General features: G+C 38.1%; 1 protein-coding gene across 4 annotated transcripts in view; it reads right to left on the bottom strand.

Moving 5' to 3' along the window:
* Rgs7 (regulator of G protein signaling 7) overlaps positions 1 to 22,920 on the bottom strand; it is a 389,011-nt gene that overhangs the window by 67,881 nt on the left and 298,210 nt on the right. For all 4 annotated transcript variants that reach the window (XM_085687669.2, XM_085687671.2, XM_085687672.2 and 1 more), the window contains exons 5-6: positions 18,151 to 18,257; positions 14,593 to 14,644 (exon numbers count right to left, since the gene is read on the bottom strand). In XM_085687669.2, coding sequence (XP_085543795.1) covers positions 14,593 to 14,644; positions 18,151 to 18,257 — 159 coding nt within the window. The remainder of the gene's footprint in view (positions 1 to 14,592; positions 14,645 to 18,150; positions 18,258 to 22,920) is intronic.

Here is a 22,920-nt window from a genome sequence, read left to right as displayed (position 1 = left end):
GAAGATTGCTTCTCAGATCCTTCTGGAAACATTCCAGGGTTTTATTCTATTTTCTGACATTTCCGGTTCTCTTTGTGATCATCTAATATGTTACTTAGATCATGCTAACCTATACCTCTTGGTGACCTGTTTATTTTCCTGATGGCTTCCCATTTGGGGGGGGGTGTCTCATTTTTCACCTTGAGCTTATCTATTTAGTATATCAGGCTCTTCTCAGTGTTCTATGCAACTGACTATCAAACAATGCTTTGTGACAACTTCCGGTTTTCCTTTTCTTGGTATCCTCAAAGGGCTATCGGTCAGAACCCAGTCTTTCTATTGCTTTAGTGGTTTGGTGACTAATGGCTTCTTTCTTAGGCTTCTCACATGCTTGTGGCTAGATCTCTGAAATACCATTTTGTTTTTCTCTTAGTTTCCTTAACGCTTTCTTGGGCAGCTTTGTATTCACATTGAAGCCTTGTGCCGTCTCAAGTCTCAGTGAAGCTCTTTGTCAGCTGTGGTCCAGCGTTAACGTTATGTTTCCTGTAACTCTCAGGGCGCCGACCCCATCACTCTAGTCTCCCAACATTCAGTCCGGTTTACTCCAGACCTCTGCGGGCTTCCAGATTTAGTGCTTTCATCGTGGTTCATTGTTTCTGATACGGAGTGACTACTTTTCTCTAAGCTGTGTGTTTTTGGTGTACTTCATCCCCCACTTCTTTTCGTCTGAAGAAAGACACCATTTATTTCAGCTCTGAAAACTCATGCGTCGTGGACCAGCAACGCCACCAGAACAATTTGCACAGCTTTTCTTACTCATTAATAGAGAGATTTCTCTCAGAGCACTGCCTCCTGTCTTGTGAAGCAGATCTCCAACAACAACAACAAAATCATATGTAAACTTTATTAAAACAGTGGTTTGTTGTTTTAACCAGAGAGGTAAAGTCTAGCATTGCTGATGGATGGTGGGAAAAAATGATTTACTTTAAACTGTTGAAAGTTACAAATATGGGCAATTCCATCCTGTTAAGGTGTATGAATGCCTGTTACAGACACTTCACTGTAAGAAATCAATTTTATTCTGATGTTTGATAAATTTTCAAATAAAATCTTAACTTAAACTACAAAAGATATATTCTGACTGGCTACTATTTTTATCTCTCATTTTCCTTTATTGTATTATATTATTATATTATATTGCATTATTATATTATTGTATTATATTGCATTATTATATTTCTTGTCATACGCAATAGGAAAGGCTTTTTTAAAAATAATACGGTCTTTTATATCCCAAGGATGGTCTTGAACTCTGCAAATGCTCAAAGATAATCTTGAATTTCTAATCCCCCAGCCTTCACCTTTTCAATGAAGCTGCTGCTTGAACCCCAACCCTGATATGTCTTCAAGCATGCTTTGCTGCTACTTTTTCTGTTTGTCCTAAGTGTATAGCACCTCTGTGACTAACACACACGTGTGCGCATGCACACACACACGCACACACACACACACACTCACTCACACACACACTCACACACACACACGAGTAAAGGTAAAGTAAAAGAGCAATTTAATTTTCTGTATAATTTTGGAGTCAACCTATATGCAGTCAAAGTTTTGTTGAAATAGATATTATCATCTCTATTCTTAACAAAACGACACCTATTCTCTCTTTTTTTCTTCTGAATTACCCAGAGGAATTAAATAATAGTAGTCTACATTTTAGAAAGTGCACATATTTCATTTAAGGTCTGAACTGAACTGGAAGTGACATCTGGTAAGGAGCCCCAGGTCTTCTTTGTAACCTAAGCACAGACACTGTTCTTTTTCAGCTGAAAAATATACCTAAATCAGAGTCATGCCTTGGAAGCCTTTGTCAGCCTTACCCTTTCTTCACCCTCCAGGGAATCCAGCCAGAGATACAGTGCTATAACTTGGAGAACAACACCATGAACGTACAATTCGTTTTTGTATTATAACAGCTCTGAGCAGCCCAAAGCTTCACAGAGAAAGCGAGAAAGCAGCAAGCAGCGGCAGGACACTGGGATGCCTCAGAAAAATATTTCTCAGCACAAAGATAAAGCCCTTTGAAAAGAATCTGACACTAAAAAGTTAACAAGAAAGCTGCCTGAACGCTGCCTAACCAGCCTCTTAAGAGTGCATTCCCCAACAATGAACACTACAGGTACAGTGGGATGGCGCTCATGGTACACTGACTGTCCTTCGAACATTTGCAATTATTTAGTAAGCTTTAGATGATCTTTATTGCGTGTCCTGCAAAGAACAGATCCAGGTGTCTTTCTAATTGTCTCATTTTTCAATGTCTTAATATGTCCAGAGAGAAGTGTGGCTTTGGCCTGGTGGCCTTCTCTACAGCTCCCCAAATACCAGCTGCCTCAGTGAGAAGGCCAGATGGGATGATTTCTCAGGTGTTCTGCAGCTCCCTCTCTTAAGGACGGAGGAAGCCAGGTTTTCTCACTGACACAGACATTGGGAGCATGATAGCAGATAGGCAGGATGGTGCTGGAGCAGAAGCTGAGAGCTTATGTCTGATCCACAAGCAAATGCAGAGAGAGAAAGAGACAGAGGGATGACCTCAACTTCTGAAATTTCCAAGCACACCCCAGTGACACACCACCTCCCAGAAGACCACACCTCTGGATCCTACCCAAACCGTTCCGCCAACTGGGAATCAAGCATTAAAATATACAATCCCTTGGGGGATTGGGAGTGTTCCTATTCAAAACCTTCCCAGGGCCCTCACTCACATTGTTTCTCCTTCTTTAGTGTAAAAGCAAAAGATTTCCTTTCACTCAAAACAGCATCATAAAAACAAAATACTACCTTTTCTCCACCCCAGTGTGCTTAAGCAGAAATTGAACTTGGACTTGTAAGTGGTCCTTTTAGTGAAAGACTAGCTATCCAGGCAAATCATTTGATCTTAAATGTGGTATTCCAAAGCCTCACTAATAAATCAAAACTGTCATTGTTTATAGCGTGGCCACCATAAGTAACAATTCCCCTTTAGTATAGTTTTAGTGGAGAGCAGAATGCTCCTTGTAGTTAGTGGCTTGCGAAAGCAAGCAAGGTACAGACTAACTCTGATTCTTGCCAATATTAAAGGGCCTCTAGTATTACAGTGGAGAATTTTGCTTGTACAGTGATATTTTCTAAGTTTCCCGTGTCCTTTCCATCCTGTCTTTGATAGATAAAAGCTCAACCAAAATCAAAATATCTGCATCCAGTCTAGAACACTCAACATGAATTAACCTGAATGATGCCCATTGTACTAATGGTTGGAAAGGGTCCCTTGGTCTTTTGGTTCAATAATTAATAAAAAATTATGTGATTTACTTACTGAGGCCTCTACATCATAACACTTCGCAAGACCATGCAGTTGCACTAATCTTCCCAGAGGGTATTTTATGCCTGCACGGAAGTGTCAATTGGCCTTGCTCATGAATTTCAGAGGATAATGTTTATGGCTTTAAATTGAAAAGCAATGTTCATTTTATGTCAATTAAGTTTGCTATAATTTAATTGATTAATCCCACAGAATATAATGAGCCATGTTGGTATAAGTTGCATTGCTGGGCTGGAAACTTCTAGTAAGTTCACAAATGAACAGGTCATGTTGTAATTCAAATGTGAGTTCGCACGCTCCTCACTGTGGAACTTCTCCCCTTCTCCTGGTGTATGCTTCTGCACACTGCCACGGTGCTGCTATCATTACTTTCTTCTCTATCTAAACCTCAATAGTAGCACTGTGGAACTAGAGAGTTTTGATTGACACAACACATCATGTTCTGAAGAGTTTGAAATTCAGTTCTAAACTAAAATATTGATAGAAAAACATCGTCTGAACAGACTGCTTGTTTGAACCTTTCTGCCTGGGCAAGAAGCTGAACGAGTGTGCCTAGTGTATGTGTTATCTTGCTCTCTCTGCAGGTCTCGACCTTCAGTGAAGTTTGTTCAATGACTGTTCAGTTTTCTTCCATACGGAACTCAAGGCCATCTTTTAGGAAATAATCTGCCCCCATTGTTCACTTATTCATTCTTTTTTCCTTCTTCCTTATTTTATGTTTTTTCACTTATTAACAAATATTGGAAAGCTAGTTCAAGCTTATTGCTGCTTATTTTTTTTTTTCACAACTCCTCCAAAATTCTGTCTCCCTAAATTTCTCATCCACTCTACATGGGTGTGCAATCCAGCTGAGAAACAATCTGGCCCAGTGGATCATGGCCCTGTCCTGTGATTACTATCAGGGAAGTAGATCCTCTGCACATCCGATTTTTTAGCTCTTTTTCATCTATAGAGTATGGCTAGTAACATTTTAAAGATTTTCTGTGAGGGATAAAATTAGATAATGTTTGTAAATTTCAGAAGACAGTTGATAGGGAATATTCAAGCTCCTGCTATACCATCAGTTAAAATGTAGTTAGATAATCAGAAATAACCATTCAAAATCAGTCAAAACAGAAAACCATCAGAAATAGGAAAATCAAGCTAATTTGTCCTCTTAAATCCAAATAATCATTGACCTTCAATCTATAATGCACACCTTGAAGACTTTATTTATGTTTACTAGTAGCTTAAATTAGAGACCCAAGCTCAACTGGTTGGGAAAAGCACCAAGAATTTATATTTAAAATCACTCCTATTGATGTGGGTAAGTCAAAGTCACACTCAGAGAACAATCAATCCCTAAACATATGCACATTATATTTGCATATGTATATTTATGACCTTGATGATAGAATACTATTTCTTACTTAATATATAAATAAGCAATGTTGTAAGACAAAAGTAATATTGATAGCAATTAGACATTTAAGAACTTAATGCATGTTACTATAAAATAAAAAATGCATTCCTTTCCCTTTTTATAATTTTACAGAGAATTTGAACTAAAAAGATGCACTCATCAAAAAAGTAAAAAAGGAGTCCAATAAGACAGATCACTGGGTGTTATCATGCCCAAGTCAGTGGGCTGATTTCTTAAATAAAGAAACAAATAGATGTTCTCAAGATGGTGACTCAAGAAATTTGTGGAACAATTTTCAATATAATTGAACACAACTCTAGATATTAGATTGTGAACTGGGGGCACACTCCAAACACTAATGGGATTCAAATATGTATTTTATTGATATCACACTTAAGAATATTTCACTTCCCATTTGGATAACTATTTATGTACTGGATTTGGAATTATACAAGGTCTATAGATAATACATTTATATATTTTTGTAATATTCTTATGTATAGATAGTCTTACACATAGATATTGAAATAAGACTGTAAACAAGTGCCTAAATATTTGAAAAATAAAACCCTAAAATCTAGAGAGACTGTTTAACAACCGAAATTTTCTGCTCTTAACACTTGAAATTTTCATTGAGAAGTTCTGTAAAATATCAAAAGCTTCTGTTAAGAATTTACAAGTATAATTTCAATTCTTCAGATTTCATTAATATTTACTTCCTTTTAATAAATATCTTGATAATGAGTAAGCTTTTACTTTTATAAAACTAATCTTGATTTTCTTTTTAAGGAGGTAACTTGTTACATTTTTCATATTTAAGCATAGTTTATTTGCTCATGACGGATATTTATTTTATAAAATGAATTATAGTGCTAATATTACCTCTTATAACATGCAAAATTAATGCAACAATTAAAGATTTTATTTTTTATGAAGATATATGTAGAAGTCTACAAATCAGAAGATTACCCTATTATATTTTTCAAAATCAATGATTTTTAAGTTATCTAGGTTATTTGAAAGCTACTTTTATTGTAAACACTAACTCTGCATTTGAGTCATGATATTTGACGATGATTGGCATGAGATCAGAAGATGTGGCTCCTCCGTCTGCATAGTATGTCTTTCATATTTGCCATGTTAGTTTTTGGGATATCATCGTCCATGGACCTATTGCTCACTGAGGAATGTTCTAGAATTGTAAAATAGGGTTCTTCTGCTAAGCTCAGGACATTTACCAACCACATACTTGGAAACAGCAGACCACGGAAGAAACACAAGGAAGACCCGGGAAGATCTCTTCCTCGTCCCAGGAAAGGCACAGACACTAGTCTGCTTTAGTAGGACGCTGCCTGCTCTCATCACTCTTGTGTCTTAAGTGTGTTCTCTCAACTTTAGGAGCTGAAAATCTGGTTAGCCACTTTGTATAGTAAATAAAGCTTTCTTTTCCTTCTTCAACATTTATTCCTTGAAAATTGTTTTATTTGTATTTTATCCAGAAGATGCACTTCTACACATTGTTTAAGCAATGATAGTCTTCTTGGTGGTCATGGTTGAATTCGAGAGCATTTCTAACCTCAGTCAGAGAAGAGAATATGGAGAAAGAAACATGACCAACTTGCTGTACTCTCAGACATTAGGGAGCAGCCGCATGCTGAAATGAAAAGTAGAAACAAGGAAAAAAAAAAGCACAAAATGCTTCGTCATATTTGTCATCTTCTCTAGAAAATTCTGCAAACACTGTGTCTGACAGGAAGGAAGCCTCAAAGTCATCACTCCCATTTAACCTCACAGCAAAAAGATGAACAAGGGTGAACCAGCTTTTGTCTTACTCAAGGGTCAGTGTCAGAAGACAAATCATCAGCCCTGTTTTTGGAGAGACAGATAAGACTGTCTATAGAATTGTGACTTAAAATGGCCACTTGGGGGGATGTTATCTCAAAGTCAGGAATATACATGCTACAAGCTGCAACTCTAAGAGCCAGAGGCCCCTTGCAGACAAATATGAGACTCAAGTCTTCTTTGAGGTCAGGAAAAAAGAAAAATCCACTCACACTGTACACAAAATGAGGCAAACGCCAGCATTCTGAAACACACCCAGAGCATTCTGCCTTTAACAAGGTCTGATATAAGCACTAGGGTATAGGGAGAAGATGCCAAGCCCTCCCCACTATATTTTTCTTAGTCCACTTAAGTGCAAAGGAATTTGAAAAGCCCAGATCACAGTTGCGAAGGTCACTTGCCTGCGTCACTATGTCACTATGTGTCTGAGTTCTAATCACAAAGCTTGCACATTGTAGCTTCTTTCCCTGAACCTTACCAGTTGTCACTTACATGACAAGAGGGGAATGTGACTGAGAGAATGACACGTTAGACCTGCTTTAAGAAGAAGGAGCTTCTAGGGAAGCCCAAGAAAGAAAAAGGAGAGAAACAGGAAGAGTTGGAGTAGGGAGAGGGTGGAGCAGGAGTAATGTGGATACTGTGATGAGAAAAAACACGAATAGAAATTTTTAAATTATACATTTTATGGGTTTATCAGTAGACTAGACAGGACTGAACTTATAAATCAGTGAGCTTCAAACCAATAATCAAAACTTCTACCAAGTTGAAGCAAAGTCAAGAGAATAAACTTATCAACAATCTAAACATATGCAATGACCCACAGAGAAGAGAAAAACAAAAATATTTTTAGGCAAAGACTAAGCATTTGCTGAAATCAATGATAGACTCTGTCTTAGCTGAATTGGAGCCTTTCTCAAATAAATGTCCCGATGTTCTACATCCCAGTAATCTCAGAATTTGACTTAATGGGAGGCAAGGTCACTACAGGAACAATTAATATAAAATGCGGTTCAAAGAGTGGGCCCCTAATCTAAGATGACTGGTGTCTTTCTAGGAAGAGAAAAGATGCCAGAGATGTACTTGCTCAGAGAGACAGCCCTGTCATAAAGACAGTTTTGCTGCCCTAGAAATCCTCTGTGCTTTACCTATTCTTCCACTTTGTCTGAAAATAACTTGTCTATTGTGGTGATTTGATTAAAAATGGTTCCTATAGGCTTACATATTTGAATGCTTGGCCATCAGGGGGTAACATTATTTGAGAAGGATTAGGAGGCATGGTCTTGTTGAGGGAGGTATGTCAGTGGGGGGTGGGTTTTGACATTTCCAAAGCTCATGCTATGCCCAGTTCTCTCTTTCTCCCTCTCTTGTCCTGCGATCAGGATGTAACTCTTGGCTTCTGCCCCAGCACCATGAGTGCTGCCATGCTACCCACATGACAATGACGTAATAAACCTCTGAAACAGTAAGAAATCACCAGTTAAATTTCTCTTTTGTAAGAGTGCCTGGGTAATGGTGTCTCTTCACAGCAATATAACAGTGACAAAGATATCTACTGAAGATTTATTTCATTTACTATAACATGACATATTTATCCATTACTTTACTTTTAATCCATCTGTATCTTTATACTTAAAAGAATAACACCCTACTATTATCTTTTTAAAATCCATTGGATCAGTAGTGACTGAAATCTGTTAATTTTTTAAATCTACTCACTAGAATGTATTTTTGGCAACTACTAACACCTGGTTTTCTCAGCACACATAACATTGATGGATATTAAAAGCAAATGGCCACGGATTGAGAGATTCTAGTGAGGAGGGTAAAGCAGAATGGTGGATGCCCTGTCAATGTACTTTAAAAATGAGAATTATTGTATAATTATATTATTATTATATCAGTTAATATCACATTGAATAAACTGAAATTTTTAGTGATTGGATAAAACTATTTGAAAGCATTGCAATATGATAAATCAAGAATAAGTATTTCCAATTTTAAAAAACAGAATTATTTCCCTTTCCCCAACATCTTGCTCACTCAGCATCTCAATACTATAGATAATAGAATTATTAATATACTAGTGTATATCACACATTGTTATTAGCTATTCAAGATTTGTTCCACAGTTATGAAGGTTTATATCAATTCAAATTTGCTTATCTGCTGATTTGAAGTTCTTTTATACTAATACATAACTTTCCAGTTGTTTCTTTCTCACAACACAAATGTTTGAACACAGTACACTTTCTACCAATGGTCGCTGATCAGTTTTACACCCGTTCCTTAAGGGAGACTTATTGCTTAATGCAAAGCAGTAATTAAGTCAGCATTGTTGCCTCGCTGTGTCAAGAAGAATGCTTTGGTGGGGTTGGCCCCTTACTACTCTCTAAGAAAAATGCCTTAGCTCTTCCTTATGTCTTTAGCATGGTTTTGGCAAGTAGAACTTAGTCTTACATAGTTGATTAATCTGTCTGTGCAGGCTTGAAAACCTACACAGTATCCTAGGAAAATGACGGAACTTCGCTGAATATTACTGATACACAAATCATTGTCTTCTCAGGTAACAGCAATGTAAGCTTTGGAACAGTTTTTGTTGATAGAAGGACCTTATGGGATAATTCAATGTTTCTTTCTGCAAGTGTCACGTGTTGACTTCAGAAGCAAACCAGAAAGTCCCTCCTCTCTACATCATGGCCTTTCCACACTAAATCTTCATTGTTTTCCTTTTAGCTATACAGTCCTAGATTTTTCAGTTCAGACATTAGTTGCCATACTCATTCACAAGATCATGCATGTCATCAAAGATGGTCCAAGAACCAAATACATCATCAACTTCATAGAACCAAAGTTCTCAGTAATCAAGGTCAACAATATTTGAATATAGTATTTAAAACAAGAAAAAATATTGTGAAAAGGTTCACAATGAATAATATATCAAAAGTTTAAAGACGATGCTAGACTAAATGAAGTGAGTCTACTAGGACTCCTGTCCTTATGGGGAAGTTGTATTTCAAAGGCTTAAAATTCTATTTAGCTGGACAAGGTGGCATATGTGTACAATCCTAAAAATCAGGAGCACTGGCAGATGGATTTTAAATTTGAGGCAAACCTAAACACAATAGACTCTTTAGGGAATCTGAAGTTGGAATATGAAGATATTGCCTAAATAAAATACAAACAAATAAGCAAAACTCCTCTCTGGACATTGGATATTTGACCATTGAAGTTTATATCCTAGACTCTTTATGTGCAATGCATACAATCAGAGCTCCCAGCAAAGCCCCAGTCTTTGGTATCTGCTTCTCTGGCAGCAGTGGCTCTATGTGCTTCTCACCAAAGTTGTCTTGTGCTTCCTCGTCTGTTGGCCTCCAGCCCACTCTGGTTTCACTCTGAACGATGCAAATGTACCAACAGAAACACATTCTCCACACTGGAATGGGTTTGGATTGGGATTACTTTTTGTATTTCTACACACAGTTTGCATATTTTCACCCACCTTGATTTTCTAAGAATGGAGTTCTTGTAGATGTGGTCCATATTGGCTTATTTCAGTTGTTAAAAACAATCAATATAGTGCCAAGACAGCTATGAATACATGCCTTTTGCACATGGGCTGACCTACAGAGGTTTGTGTTCTACACATCATAGAAGAAGCTCAAGTTTGGTGATGGGAAAGAAGGTCAAGATGGCAAGAAAATGAGGGAAATGAGAGAAACCTTTTAAAACTTTCTGTTTAGTTTCACATAGCTGAGTCTGTTTTGAATCTCTGCATTCAGGGCTACAGCAGGAAAATTGTAATCTGAGGTCATTTTAGGATATTTAGAGAGAATATATCTCAAACAATAAAGTTCTAATAAAGTAATACAACCACTTCTTGTGCGTCTATGCCACAAAGTTTTCTTAGAAAATACAGCTTAAGTAATCACTCTCCTTTAGACCTTAAAGCCCAAGTATGTCATATCAACCATACCCTTTTAAAGAGGGGTTTTTAAGAGTATATTTTAAGTAAATACCAGTAGAAACTTAAAGACTGGAAAAATTCAAATTGATAGGTCAATTTATTTGCACTTAAGAATATAAGCCATTGCTGTGGAATATTGCTTTAGCTACATAAGGATGTGTTACATTTGTTTAACAATGTAAAATTGTGTTGCTTTGCACCTGGTTGATCTAATAAAAAGCTGAACAGTAAATAGGATGCAGTAGAGGGACAGGTGGGGCTGGAGGGCAAAAAGAATAAGTAGGAGGAAGAATCTAGGGCTCAGGGTAGAAGAGGAGAGAAAGAGGGAGAAAGAGAAAGAGATGCCTGGGGCCAGGCAACCAGGCAGTAGCCAGTCAGCCAAAGAGAAAGCAGGAAAAGTAGGGCATACAGAATGAAAGAAAGATAAAAAACCCCAAGGCACAATGTAGATGAAGAGAAACAGGGTCAACTAAGTTATAAAAACTAATGGGACAAGCATAAGATAAGACTGAGCATTCATAACTAATATTAAGTCTGCATGTCATGATTTGGGGGCTGGCAGTCTGAGAAGTACTGCTTCAAGCCATGGATAACCAAACATCCTTATGTGAATGTTTAGTAATTAAGCCAGCTACAAAATAAACCAGAATATGATTCATCAGGAAAAACAAATGGGATAATTTAACAATATGAGTCCACTTAGTTTACAAATAGGCTGGCTGGGGCTTTGGGAACCAGTTTAGGAGACGATCTCCTCTGATGTGGGTGCCAGTAAAAGTCAGTACAAGGCTGCAGGACATTAGACATGATGGATGTCTGCTATGAAGCCTGTTCTGGGAGTGATTCATTGTAGAGAACATGGCTTTTCCTTGGGCATTCCAGGGGGAAAAGCCTACTACCAAGTCATCAGACACATACTGCAATTGTATTCCCTGTAACCTTCAAATGAAGAAGACAGAGATTGGAAAGGAGGACCAACAAGAATAACAATTCTCTGTAAGGTGTAGGCAGATACGAAGACCCACAGCCAAGCATTAGGTGGAGTTTGGGAATCCTACGAGGGAGGAGGGGAAAGGAGTGTAGGAGTCAGAGGGGTCACGAACACCATGGGAAGGCTAGCAAATCAACTAGCCTGGGTTCATAGAGACTTGAAGAAAATGAACAGAAACCAACGAACCTGCATAAGACTGACCTAGGCTCTCTGCACATGTTACCCTTGTTTGGCTTGGTCTTCAGTGGGACTCCTAACAGCAGGAACAATGGCTATCTCTGATTCTTTTACTGGGTTTGGGGATCCTATTTCTCATACTGGGTCACTGCCTAGCCTTAATACATGGGGAGGCGCTTGCATAGTCTTACTGCAACTTCATATGCCAAGTTTTATTGATACTCATAGGAGACCTGCCCTTTCCTGAATGGAGATGGAAGAGGAGGGGACTGAGGAGCAAGAGAGGGAAAATGGGGAAGAGGGACTGGTAGGGGAGGATGGGAAGTGACTGCAGCCATGATGTAAAAAAAAAATAGATGAATAAAAAAACAATTCTCTTTATAGCAAGGAACAGAGGCATTATTTATAGGCAACAATAATGAGAAACAAAAATCACTAGTTTATGTTTAGTGAGTTTGGAATAGGAATAATGCCAGCTTCCTTAGGTATATCAATATGAATTATTCCAATCATTTCACTAAGTCAAGATCTCTAGCCTCGTTTTTGAAGTAGCAACCTGAGACTCCGAATGGTGCCACACTTCCTTCAAGGGCATACATCCAGCCTTTTGTCATAACAATCGCTGGAGCCAGGTCTTCCTCCGGAAGGTGTCTCCTCTACTAGAATGGTGTATAGCCTTTGGATAGGCTCCTAGATATATCCCACATTCGACAGAAAGCTCCACCTCTGACCACCACGTCAGTAGTGGTTTCTCCATTTTCTGTAAGCATTTCAACTCTGAGGACTGTGAACAACAGTTGAAGAAGTGGGCATTTCCACTCAGGTATCAGAATGATCTAGTCTCTCTGTTAGTTTGACAACACCGTATAAAGTTTTTTTTGCCTGTTTGTATGTTGAAAACCATCTGCACCACCTGGCCACTCTGGGATAACTTACTAAAACGTTTCTACAGTGACCACTAGGAAAGGTAATTTCAGCCATTTGCTGTGGATTTTCCTACAGTTTCCTTCTGAAGATGTTTCTCCAGGGGACGCCCCAAAGAAAGTCAAACGATTGTTACGCGCCTTCCTGATTTTGCATATTATATTATTTTCTCTTGATATTATGGATAGTTTATGCCAACTTGTCATAGGTTGGAGCCATTTGAGAGGAGGGAATCTCAACTGAGAAAATGTCTCAATAAGCCTGGGATACAGACAAGCTTATGGAGCATCTTCTTCATTAGTGAATGACATGGGAGGGCCCAGTCCATCGTGGGTGCTACACCCCCTGGGATGGTGGTGTTGGGTGATATGCAAAGGAAAGCAGACTTCACAAGTCATAGACAGCAAACCCTTAAGGAGCATCCTCCGTGGCCTCCGGCCTCTAGACCCTCCAGCATTGTTTCAGTTCCTGCTCTCATGCTCATCAGTGATAAACTGAGATTTGGACGTGTGCATGAAATAAATCCTTTGCTCCCCAAGTTGCTTTTGATCAGGGAAGCAATAGAAACCCTAACTAAGATACTTCCTTAAATGATTTCATGTCTCATCACCACATGTGCTGGTTTGAATGAGAATGGTCCCCACAGGATCATGTTTGAATGCTTGTTCCCCAGTTAGCAGAACTGTTTGGGAAAGATTAGGAAGTGTGGCCTTGATGGGCAAGGTGTGCCACTGGGGATGGGCTTTGAGGTTTCAAAAGCCCACAGCAGGCCCAATCCTGCTCTCTCACTTCCTATGCCTGTGGATTAGGGTACATCTCCAGCACCATGCTCTGGCCAGATGCCATGCTCCTTACCATGACGACCATAAACTAACTCTCTGTAAGCCCCAAAGAAATGCCTTCCTGCATAAGTTGCCTTGGTCATGGTGTGTCTTCACAGCAATATCACAGTAACTAAGAAACCACATAAATTCCTTCTTCCAACTTTAAAAATCTGTCTCAAATGTTGTGAGCTCTTTTATGAAATCATTCTGGCATAACACCCAGCACCACCAAATAAGGACAATATTTAATTATTTTAAACTCACATATCAGTTTGCACATACGAATGGCATTTTCATGGCCATTTATAAGAACTCTTTGGTAGGACACTCCTTTTGTTTCTAGGCTATGAGCTACTCAATGCTGCAGGCAAGTCAGACATCCTACGGGCCACCAATATCTTCTACAACAAGGCACGTGAGCGATTTTCAATGAACATCTGTAGCCGTGGCGCTTCAAATCTGTCCAATCCTGTTTCATAAAAGCATCACCTATACAAAAATGCCTGAAGATGAACATTTTCTAGGAACAAAAATTTTCCCTTATAGAGCTTCTTTGCAATCTTCATGATTGAGCTCGGGTCGTCTTAAGGTCACTGAATTTGATTTATTAGGGTTAAATTTGATATTGTACATCACTATATTTTCTTTGACTTGCCAGTGACCTTTCCATATTTAACACAATCTTCTGATCTAGAATCATAAAATGCCTCTCTAGTAGTCGGCAAAATAGAGGTGTGAAGAGCCAGAGGGCTTTGTGTTTGCTTGTTTGTTGTAAACTTCATAGCTGAGCTATAGAAGAACTAGGACTCTGGCTCTCTGGATCCATTTATCATTCTTCCTTGCTGCATGGGATGCTAGGAAAGACCAATCCTAAACAGTTGAGGCTTGTTTCAGCACTGCAATATAATTAGGAACTTTTCTTTAACGGAGCACATTCTACTATGGAAGAGCTGCCATCAAGCCTGGTGACTTGCCAAATGAAGGCATACATAATTGGGTGTTATCATCACTGATCCATACCTAGAATGGTGGTTTCCTCTTTCATTAATAAAAGCAACAGAATTCATTTACTTGGTAAACCGACACATAAATGGTTAAGGACAAAACAAAGATCATTGCACTGACCATAGTCTGTATTTTCTGGCTCCCAACAATTTGATGGCCAAAAATAGGGTGTCTGTTGAAGGAAAAAAAAAAGAGGAGTCTTGGTTATACACATAAATATTTAGTAGGCTTTCAGGTGTATAGTCTGTGTTTATCTTCTGTGCTTCTCTAGACTATGTTCCTGATAACAAACATTTTAAACCCAGAGAATGCGAGCAAAGAGATTTTTATAGGGTTCTCATCTGCATGCACTGACCAATTTCTAAGCCTTCAGTTTTACCAAACAACAGCAGGGATTTGAAATGGTGCTCATTTTCTAGTATCTCACACCAATGGACATAAGGATAAAGGGTATGACTGCATTATCCAAGCAAAAGGTTTAGTTTCAGCCACAGAGAGGGCTGAAAGTAGAATATTATGTTCAACAAGATTTGGAATGAAACATGCTAAAATACAGCGACTTCTTTCCGCACATCATATCTCTTTATTGATTTTCATAGGTTCTCAAAGTTTAGAATCATTCCTGAAATTTGTGAATCATTTGCTGGGATCTGTTAATTATGTAATGCAACTTTCAACATTATTCAACATGATGATAGTAACCTTTGACTTTTACTTATAAAAGCATTCATTTATTGCTGTAAACTTTTAAATGATGCAAACCAGAGTTCATTTTTTTAAAATTAATAGTATCTTTAATGTGATTAACAATATCCAGAATTCTGATTCTGTAAAATTCTAGAAATACACTAACTGAAATATAAAAGGAAATTTGATCTGGAATAAAACCCTTAAGATAATTAAGGTGACAATTTTTTTCAGGATTTTTCTAGCCCATTGAAACTGGGATGGCACATGAACTCAGAGGCACAGTGGCTGTAGAGGTTCATAATGGGTTGACTATATGGATGAACTAATTTTACTGATTGCTTGTGTGCAATGAACATATTTTGGGCATTTTCCGACTGTCTGAATTTTACTTTCTAAAGAGTGACATTCAAAGACGTAGAAAAGGATGCTCTGGAGAAATGATGGAGTCATTAGGAGATGGCTTCTTTCTGAATGTTCTGACCATCAGAGGATTTCGACTTAGACTCTACTTCTTTGAAAATACCTCAGTCTAAGAAAGGAAGATAATAGTAATGTGCCCGTATGAACAAAATCACAGTAGGAATCTGGAAGATAAAAGACTGAATCGCTAGAGTAAAAGAGGGGTGGGAAGACGTTTGTGGAACATGCTTAACCACTCCAATCACACTTAACTCTGTGGGAGACAGAAGTTTGAAGATTTGATTTCTTAGAAATTAAATTGGACAAGGATTCCTGTAAAGTCATGAAGGAATGAAACAGCTGAAGACTTTTTCATGCAGAGCTCCTGTTTGAGAAGCCTCTCAGAGGGCTTGTGTGTGTGTGTGTGTGTGTGTGTGTGTGCGCGCACGCGTGTGCGCATTATCCTTGTATAAACATATTGATTAACTAGTTTTATACTGTATCTATTCTTGGTATATGGTCAATTAGACACTTTTTGTTCTCAGCTCTCCTTTTAAATTTTCTCTTTATTCTTTTAACATATTCTCAGTAAAAATCTGATGCCTATAAAAATTGAATTTTATATTGGGATATTATAGAGAAATGCCATAAAACCAACATTTTTCATTAATAATGAAAGATTTTTTTCTCAGAAAACGATGTTTGACTTATAATAATAGACACTATAAGATAATAACAAACTTTTATAGATTGTTATTTATTACATATTTCTGTGATTTTTTTTCTAGACTTTGGGACATTTTAGTTCCTGAGTGTCACTTTTTCAGTGCTAGCCACCTTTGCTTTGACAGAACCTCCTCCAGTCACCCTAGCCAGTACTCAGTAGACTTTAGCTGTACAGTCCACGTATTAACTACCTGAGAGGCATGTGAGAGCTGCCTGAGGGAATCATGAGAGGTCTCAGTTCCAGTTAGCAAAGAGAAAGTGACCAGACAATTTAAAGTTTACAGTAAATCTAAAAAAAAAAATCACATTTCTAAAATGTCCTAAGAGTACTAGACATATCTATTGCATCACATCAATTAAATTAAATTAAACTAGGTTCTGTTTATCTCAAATGCATGTCCTATACCTTCTTTAGGTTCTTAATGATGTTTGGAATCTACATGGTTCAACAGAGACACTGAGAATTTAACCCTGTTTCGAAACTCCTTCCAAGGAGGTGAATTTCAGTTCAATTCAGGAACTTTCTGCTGCTTGGAACCAGCATGAAAATGGAAAAAAATAAAATCAGATCACGATGAACCTTCATGAGTTTTCTACCCTTAGAGCTGTTCCAACAGAGCAAACAAAGAAGCACTTTGCTAGGCTGTGTGAGTAGGAATCCAGCTCACTCCGACTCTGTTTTTGGTTCCTTTCACTGTTAAAGGATTCAGTGATAAACAGATTTGCTAATCCACCACATTTAGATGTCACTGCAAAGGTAGACGGATTATTACAACATACGACATTTAATAATCAATAGTAATAATATAATTTAATAGATTTACATGAGACACATTGAACTTGATAACCTCTTCTAAGTCTTATAGTTCTGTAATGAATGAGCCACTTGCTCCCACTTCCTCCCTTTGTTCTAAAACTCTCGAAAATTCTTTTTCCCACTTTTGATGTGCAGTGGTGCTTTGTAACCTTCACTCAGGACTTACAAGCGTGATAAGACATCCAAACTTTGCCCACTAATTTCCGGGAAGGTCAAGAACAGAGAACAAGATTTAAATTGCAGTCAGTTGTACCCATGATCACTAACTGAGGGCCATCTTTGAACTCATTCATTTTATGAAAATAATTTAAATTGGATAATTAGCAAGAGAGTGTCATAGTCAGTATTTCCTTTCTGAGTAAGGTTTTCTTTGCTGTTTTGTTTTTAGTTACTGTTGTTTAGTTTTGCACAATGGAGATTTTATTTATTATATCGATTATAAAGACAGATTTTTTTGGTTTTGTAAGCATAGAACCATTGCTCTTTCAGAATTTATGAGTTTGTTAGTCTTAAATTTTACTTGTAACTTTCAGTCTTAAAAACGTTTCTAAAAATTGGAACTGTATAAAGATGTAATACTGCAACAGCAAAGACTTCCCTTCAAAAACAAGAAGAGTTAGCTACATACAGACAACTCACTTGCCAATCGGCAATACTTCTTATGTAATAAAAGAGTTCGTTTGGACTGAAGTTGACTATGGGGCACAGGTGGGAGTATACGTTAAGTTATATCCCTCAACTTCCTGCTTGCTAAGTGTAATTTACAGCTGAAGTCTTCCCTATTTTCTCCGATTCCACTAAGTCACCTCATGAATTTTCCTCAAGTTTTTCTTACGTTAAAGCATAATTTCAGTCATTACACAGCTCAGCTTCCACGTTTTTCCCACCGGTATCTTACGATTGCTTCTGATGCTTACCCACGAGCACGAATTACTTTCTAAGTCGTCTAAGACAACCCCATAATAGTTTCCAAAAGGTCTGAAAACACACAGGCACGCAGGCCAGGCTTTCTGGTTTGTTGTGAAAGAATATATGTTTCCACTTACTTGAAAGCGATAGAAGGTGCCGTCATCCTTGAGTGTGAGGACGTGATCGGAGATGGGGAAGAAGTAGCCGTGGGCAGCCATTAGCGTTCCCAAATGGAGAGCCTCCACTGTTCCGAGAAAGCAGAGCAAAATGAAGACAGCACATGAAAGGCCTTCAGATGTGTTGGTGGTGATTACAAAAGTGTAACATTTGTCTGATCCTCTTTCGACACATTCTTGCACCAAATTTTTAACATCTTCCCAGTTGCATAGAACAATCTTTCTGTACAAAGGTGAGTGTGTGTGTGTGTGTGTGTGTGTGTGTGTGTGTGACTGGAACTCCCTGTCCAAAGCCAAAACTTTGCCACAAAGTATCAGAGTATCTACACACTCTGGTTAAAACTCTAAAGTTCATGTGGACATAGGAAGAACAAAAACTTTCAAGACCCATATCTTGTTACTTAAACCCATGGCACTTCCCACATCTGACGGTAAAGATAATAAACACACCTTGCAAGATCCGTGTGAAAATCACATACAGATGTAGACATGAGGGTAGGCAAATGTCTGAGCATCGTAGCTACAGGATATACAGGGCCGTTACGCTTCATTGCTTTCATACTGAATGAGATTTACAGATTTTCCAGGTATTTCCCTGGCGCTCCACTTCTACAGATTTCCATCTGACAAGACAGAGAGAGACTGGCTCCTCTAAATGGTGGCAGTCCTTTCCACATGCCCTCCATTACTTTTGAGTTGGCCAGCACATCCAAACGGAAGAGAACCCTGAGGAAAGCTGGGCCATAACAGTTACTAATAGCCTACAGCTTTGCTCAAGTTTGGGGTCCTAGTACGCCTTTGGTAACAAGCCTTGAGCCGTGAAATTTCAGGGGCTTCACTTCTCCCCTTCTTACAGTCGCTTCTGCTCACTTTGTTTTTCGACTGTGTGTGCTGGGAAAGAGTGTCAGCACACTTAGCACGCACGGAGATGAAGCTATGGCACACAGGGATGATTGCAGAGTACAGACAGATGGAAGGAAATCAGAGATGTGTAGAAAGAGAGTAAATTGCCTTCCAACTCTAAGCCTGGGACATTATGTGACTCAATAAGCAAAAGACAATAAACAACCAAAACAAAGAAACCTGAAAGGCAGTTTGGAGCTAAAGTCTTGGTGAATCTGAGAAAAATGTAGTGAAAGTTAACACAGGGAGCCTTTAGTCAGAAAAGTCAGAGGCCTAATTCTCTGCATCTACTCAGAAGCCCAGCCTATTGTTGGTCACACCCTGGCATTTGTAAGTTCTTCTTTATGTAGTACTATCACATATAGGCCTTAGTAAGTCTTTCTGTTAAGAAAGATAAACGGTGAACACCTACCTTCCCTTCAGGAACAAGACTCCATTTTTATTTGATTTAACTATATATGGTCTCATTTTATTCCCCCATGAATTATTCTCTAGACATGTTTGGTTAAGAGAATTTGGTCTTGATAAGTTTTTATCATACCTTCAAACTGGTAGAGTTCTACTGATGGGGATTGCTTTTTATAAGAGTAGAAGCTAGTTTCCTCCATGGTAGTATGTACTTCCTAGGTCAAGGTAAAGCCAAACTATTTGCCTTAATCTTTAAGTTGTCTGGCCATCCAACAAGGCTTAGACAATGACTTATAGGTCTTTGGTTAAATGGTAAGAGAGTCTGAGATTATAGATATAATTTCCAAAATGAAGTTATTAAATAATAGGTGAAAAATCAGGGGTAAATTTTGTATTTGACTTATAACTGTGGAAAAATGAAGCTATAAAACCAATAATGCTTGAGAGAAAAATAAAAATTCAAATATACAGTCCATCCCAAATAGGTTAAATACCAGCACATGGGAAAGAGCCAAAGTGTTTTGTGTTGTGATCATGAGAGGTCTGTTCAGTTTTCTAAATAAATGGTAATGCTTGCATTGTCTTTTCAAAGTACCTCAGAAGGATTTGATGTGGGCTGTTGTGCAATGAAAAGAGCTAGAATTGATATTACAGGCATAAATGATAGCAAGAAATCTTAGTGTTAGAGGACATGGTCTCAAGGTTTATTTGTTTATTTAGTGACAATCATGGAGCTACATGCTCCCATGATCCAACTGCTCCTAAAGCCCCAGCATCACCTCAACTGAATAAGACCCAGAAAGACCACTGGCAATGTCCAAGTGGAGTAATACGAGGGTTCAATGAGTAATTCGTCAAGATCAACCTCCCATCATGCTTCTCGGCAAAATAATCACTAATTAATCTTTATGTGGGAGTGATTTTTGCCTCCCTCACACAGCTCAAGCTCAACAATGCACCAACCAAAACATCTTAGTTTCTTTTCTCATTTGGATAGCCAAGTGATGCGTGCACTGAGCAAGCCATTCCCGAACTGCCATCGTGTGAGGAGCTGCAGCAGCTGAGCCAAACCCAGGCATTCCTCCCTCCCTTACCTCAGACCCTGAGGTGAAGATTGGCAAAGTCTTTAAAAGAAGAGTGTTCTACAGACTAATTTGATTTTTTTTAAACCACAGCACTTTCAATGTTAAAAGGATGAATAACACATAAAAGAAGGTTGAGTTCTTCCGTGTGAAGTGTTGTATATTTATAGCCCAATTTCAAAATCATCTTATCCACAGAAAGCACGGCAGCCTTCCGAAGACAGCAAATCATCTTACAAAGATTGAAACGTGTTGGGACCAAAAAAACAAAAATTGCGATGATTCTCACTGGATTCTGTACATTTTAGTCAAATCCTTTTACTTAGGTTTTGTGTGGATGTCTTTTACCAAATATAGCTCTATGTAACAATAATATTCAAAGAAAAAGGGGTTGTCAACTTGAAGAAGGAGAATGGGAAGGACTGGGGGAGTGCATCTGGCAGTGGGAAAGTGATACAATTGTATTTTATTTCAATTAAAAATGTATTTTAGAAGAAAAAACAAATATAGTTGTATATATCTGCATATGCATACATACATAATTAAAATTTAAAAAATTTGAAAAAATACAGTTGTGTCATTCCTAGCATAATTAGGATCTATCCAGGTGTGTCTTGGAAGTCTAAAGAAAAATGATGACAGATCGCAAGGAAATAAAAATGCCAAAATGTATACAAAGTTAATCTGTCTACTAGTAAAATAAAAGGCAATCAGTGGGATGCTTCTGAGAAAAGCAATGTTTGCTTGGAGAAGATATGGTCATTTTAGAAGTCCTTTGAATCACAAAGATCTACTAGAATTGGCATTTGAAAAGGTAAGGTTAGACATTTGGGGAAATTACATATAGAGAACATTTTATTCTCCAACAAAGCCAAATAGAAATGGACTGTTACTGAACTAGGACTTTCTAAAGCAGGTTTAATTTCTCAGCAGAGGTAGGAAGTGAAAGAAATAACTTGGGCTTTCATCTCTTTTTAAACATTTCCACATTAGAAAACAAATCCAAGTATTACTTGATTTTTACCAACTACAAACAGAGACTTTTTTTTAAAAGGAAAGTGATTAGCAAATGATAATAAAGTATAGAGAATAAATGTAGAGAAGTTTGGGGATAGGAAATGTGACTCAATGAGTAAAGTGCTTGCTGTGTAAGTATAAAGACTAGAGATCAGATCATGGAAATGCTTAGCAGGTATGACAGCTCACCTGCAATCCCAGGGCTCAGAAAGTGGAGACAAAGGAGATTTGGATCAAACTGGGTAACTAGCCTGAGCTAAGGGAGAGAAGAATTCAGGAAGACATCTCAAATCAACCCCTGACCTCCAAATGTCTACATACATATGTGTGCTCCCACACATTTGAGCACATGTATACACACTCAAATACTACAAACACACTTTTAAGAAATAATTTCTGTGTGTCATGAATAACATAATAATGATAAAAACAAACAAGCAAGCAAAGGACGCAAATGACCCTCCCAAAATGACTTCTGCTTGAAAGAAACAAAAACAGAATCAGAAATTGAATCAGCATCGAGGAATGCACCAAGTGTTTAATACCTGTAAATACACTTTCTAACAGCAGCAAAATGTGTATGTTGTACAGTGTGCTGTCAAGATCCAGATCCATCTGTCTGTTGACTAGCTGTGCAACAAGAGCCAACGACTTCCAGACTCTGGCCTTGGTGTCCTCAGGAGCATGAAGTTAATAAAGTACCTCTGTCCAAAGTTCACTGTGATAACCAACTAAGATGTGAGCTATGTATCAGTACTGCATGAAAATGCTCCAGTGATATTAGCTGATAGAAAATGACAGAGTTGTACCACTTCATCACTCCAGCTAGTTCAAAAGGAAAGGGGTAGCTGGTTCTGGATTAGACTTCCCCATCATAGTAAGCATTCCTAACCCAACGCTGTTTGAATCTTATAGGTGATCAAATCAGGTTCTTTTGTTGCCATGATATATCTGCTCTAGGATATGCCTTTTTCACCCTAGGCAGCAAACAACACACACACACACATACACACACACACACACAAAATCTAAAAAGAAATATAGTAGTTATCTCAAATATATTTTCACAGGTATCATATCCTTTAAAGTATGAATGTAATATATCAACAACAAACATCTGGCTCAGGAGACAGTAGAAAGGACTTTCTGAACTTGACTGTGTCAAAGATTGAGGACCAAAGAGAGCACCAAGAGCCAAAGTAGACCTGGATACATAGGGAACTCAATGTCCATGTGTGCTATTGCTACTGTTAGTTTGCTTGAGATAGTGTCTTCTGTAACTGGAACTCACTATGTAGCCCGGGATGACCTTGAAGGCATG

The sequence above is a fragment of the Myodes glareolus genome, chromosome 5 (genome assembly GCF_982192425.1).
Source record: "Myodes glareolus chromosome 5, mMyoGla1.1, whole genome shotgun sequence".
In the NCBI taxonomy this organism is placed as follows: domain Eukaryota; kingdom Metazoa; phylum Chordata; class Mammalia; order Rodentia; family Cricetidae; genus Myodes; species Myodes glareolus.
Note: the sequence above shows the minus strand (reverse complement) of the source record. Positions and strands in the feature narration are given on the sequence as shown.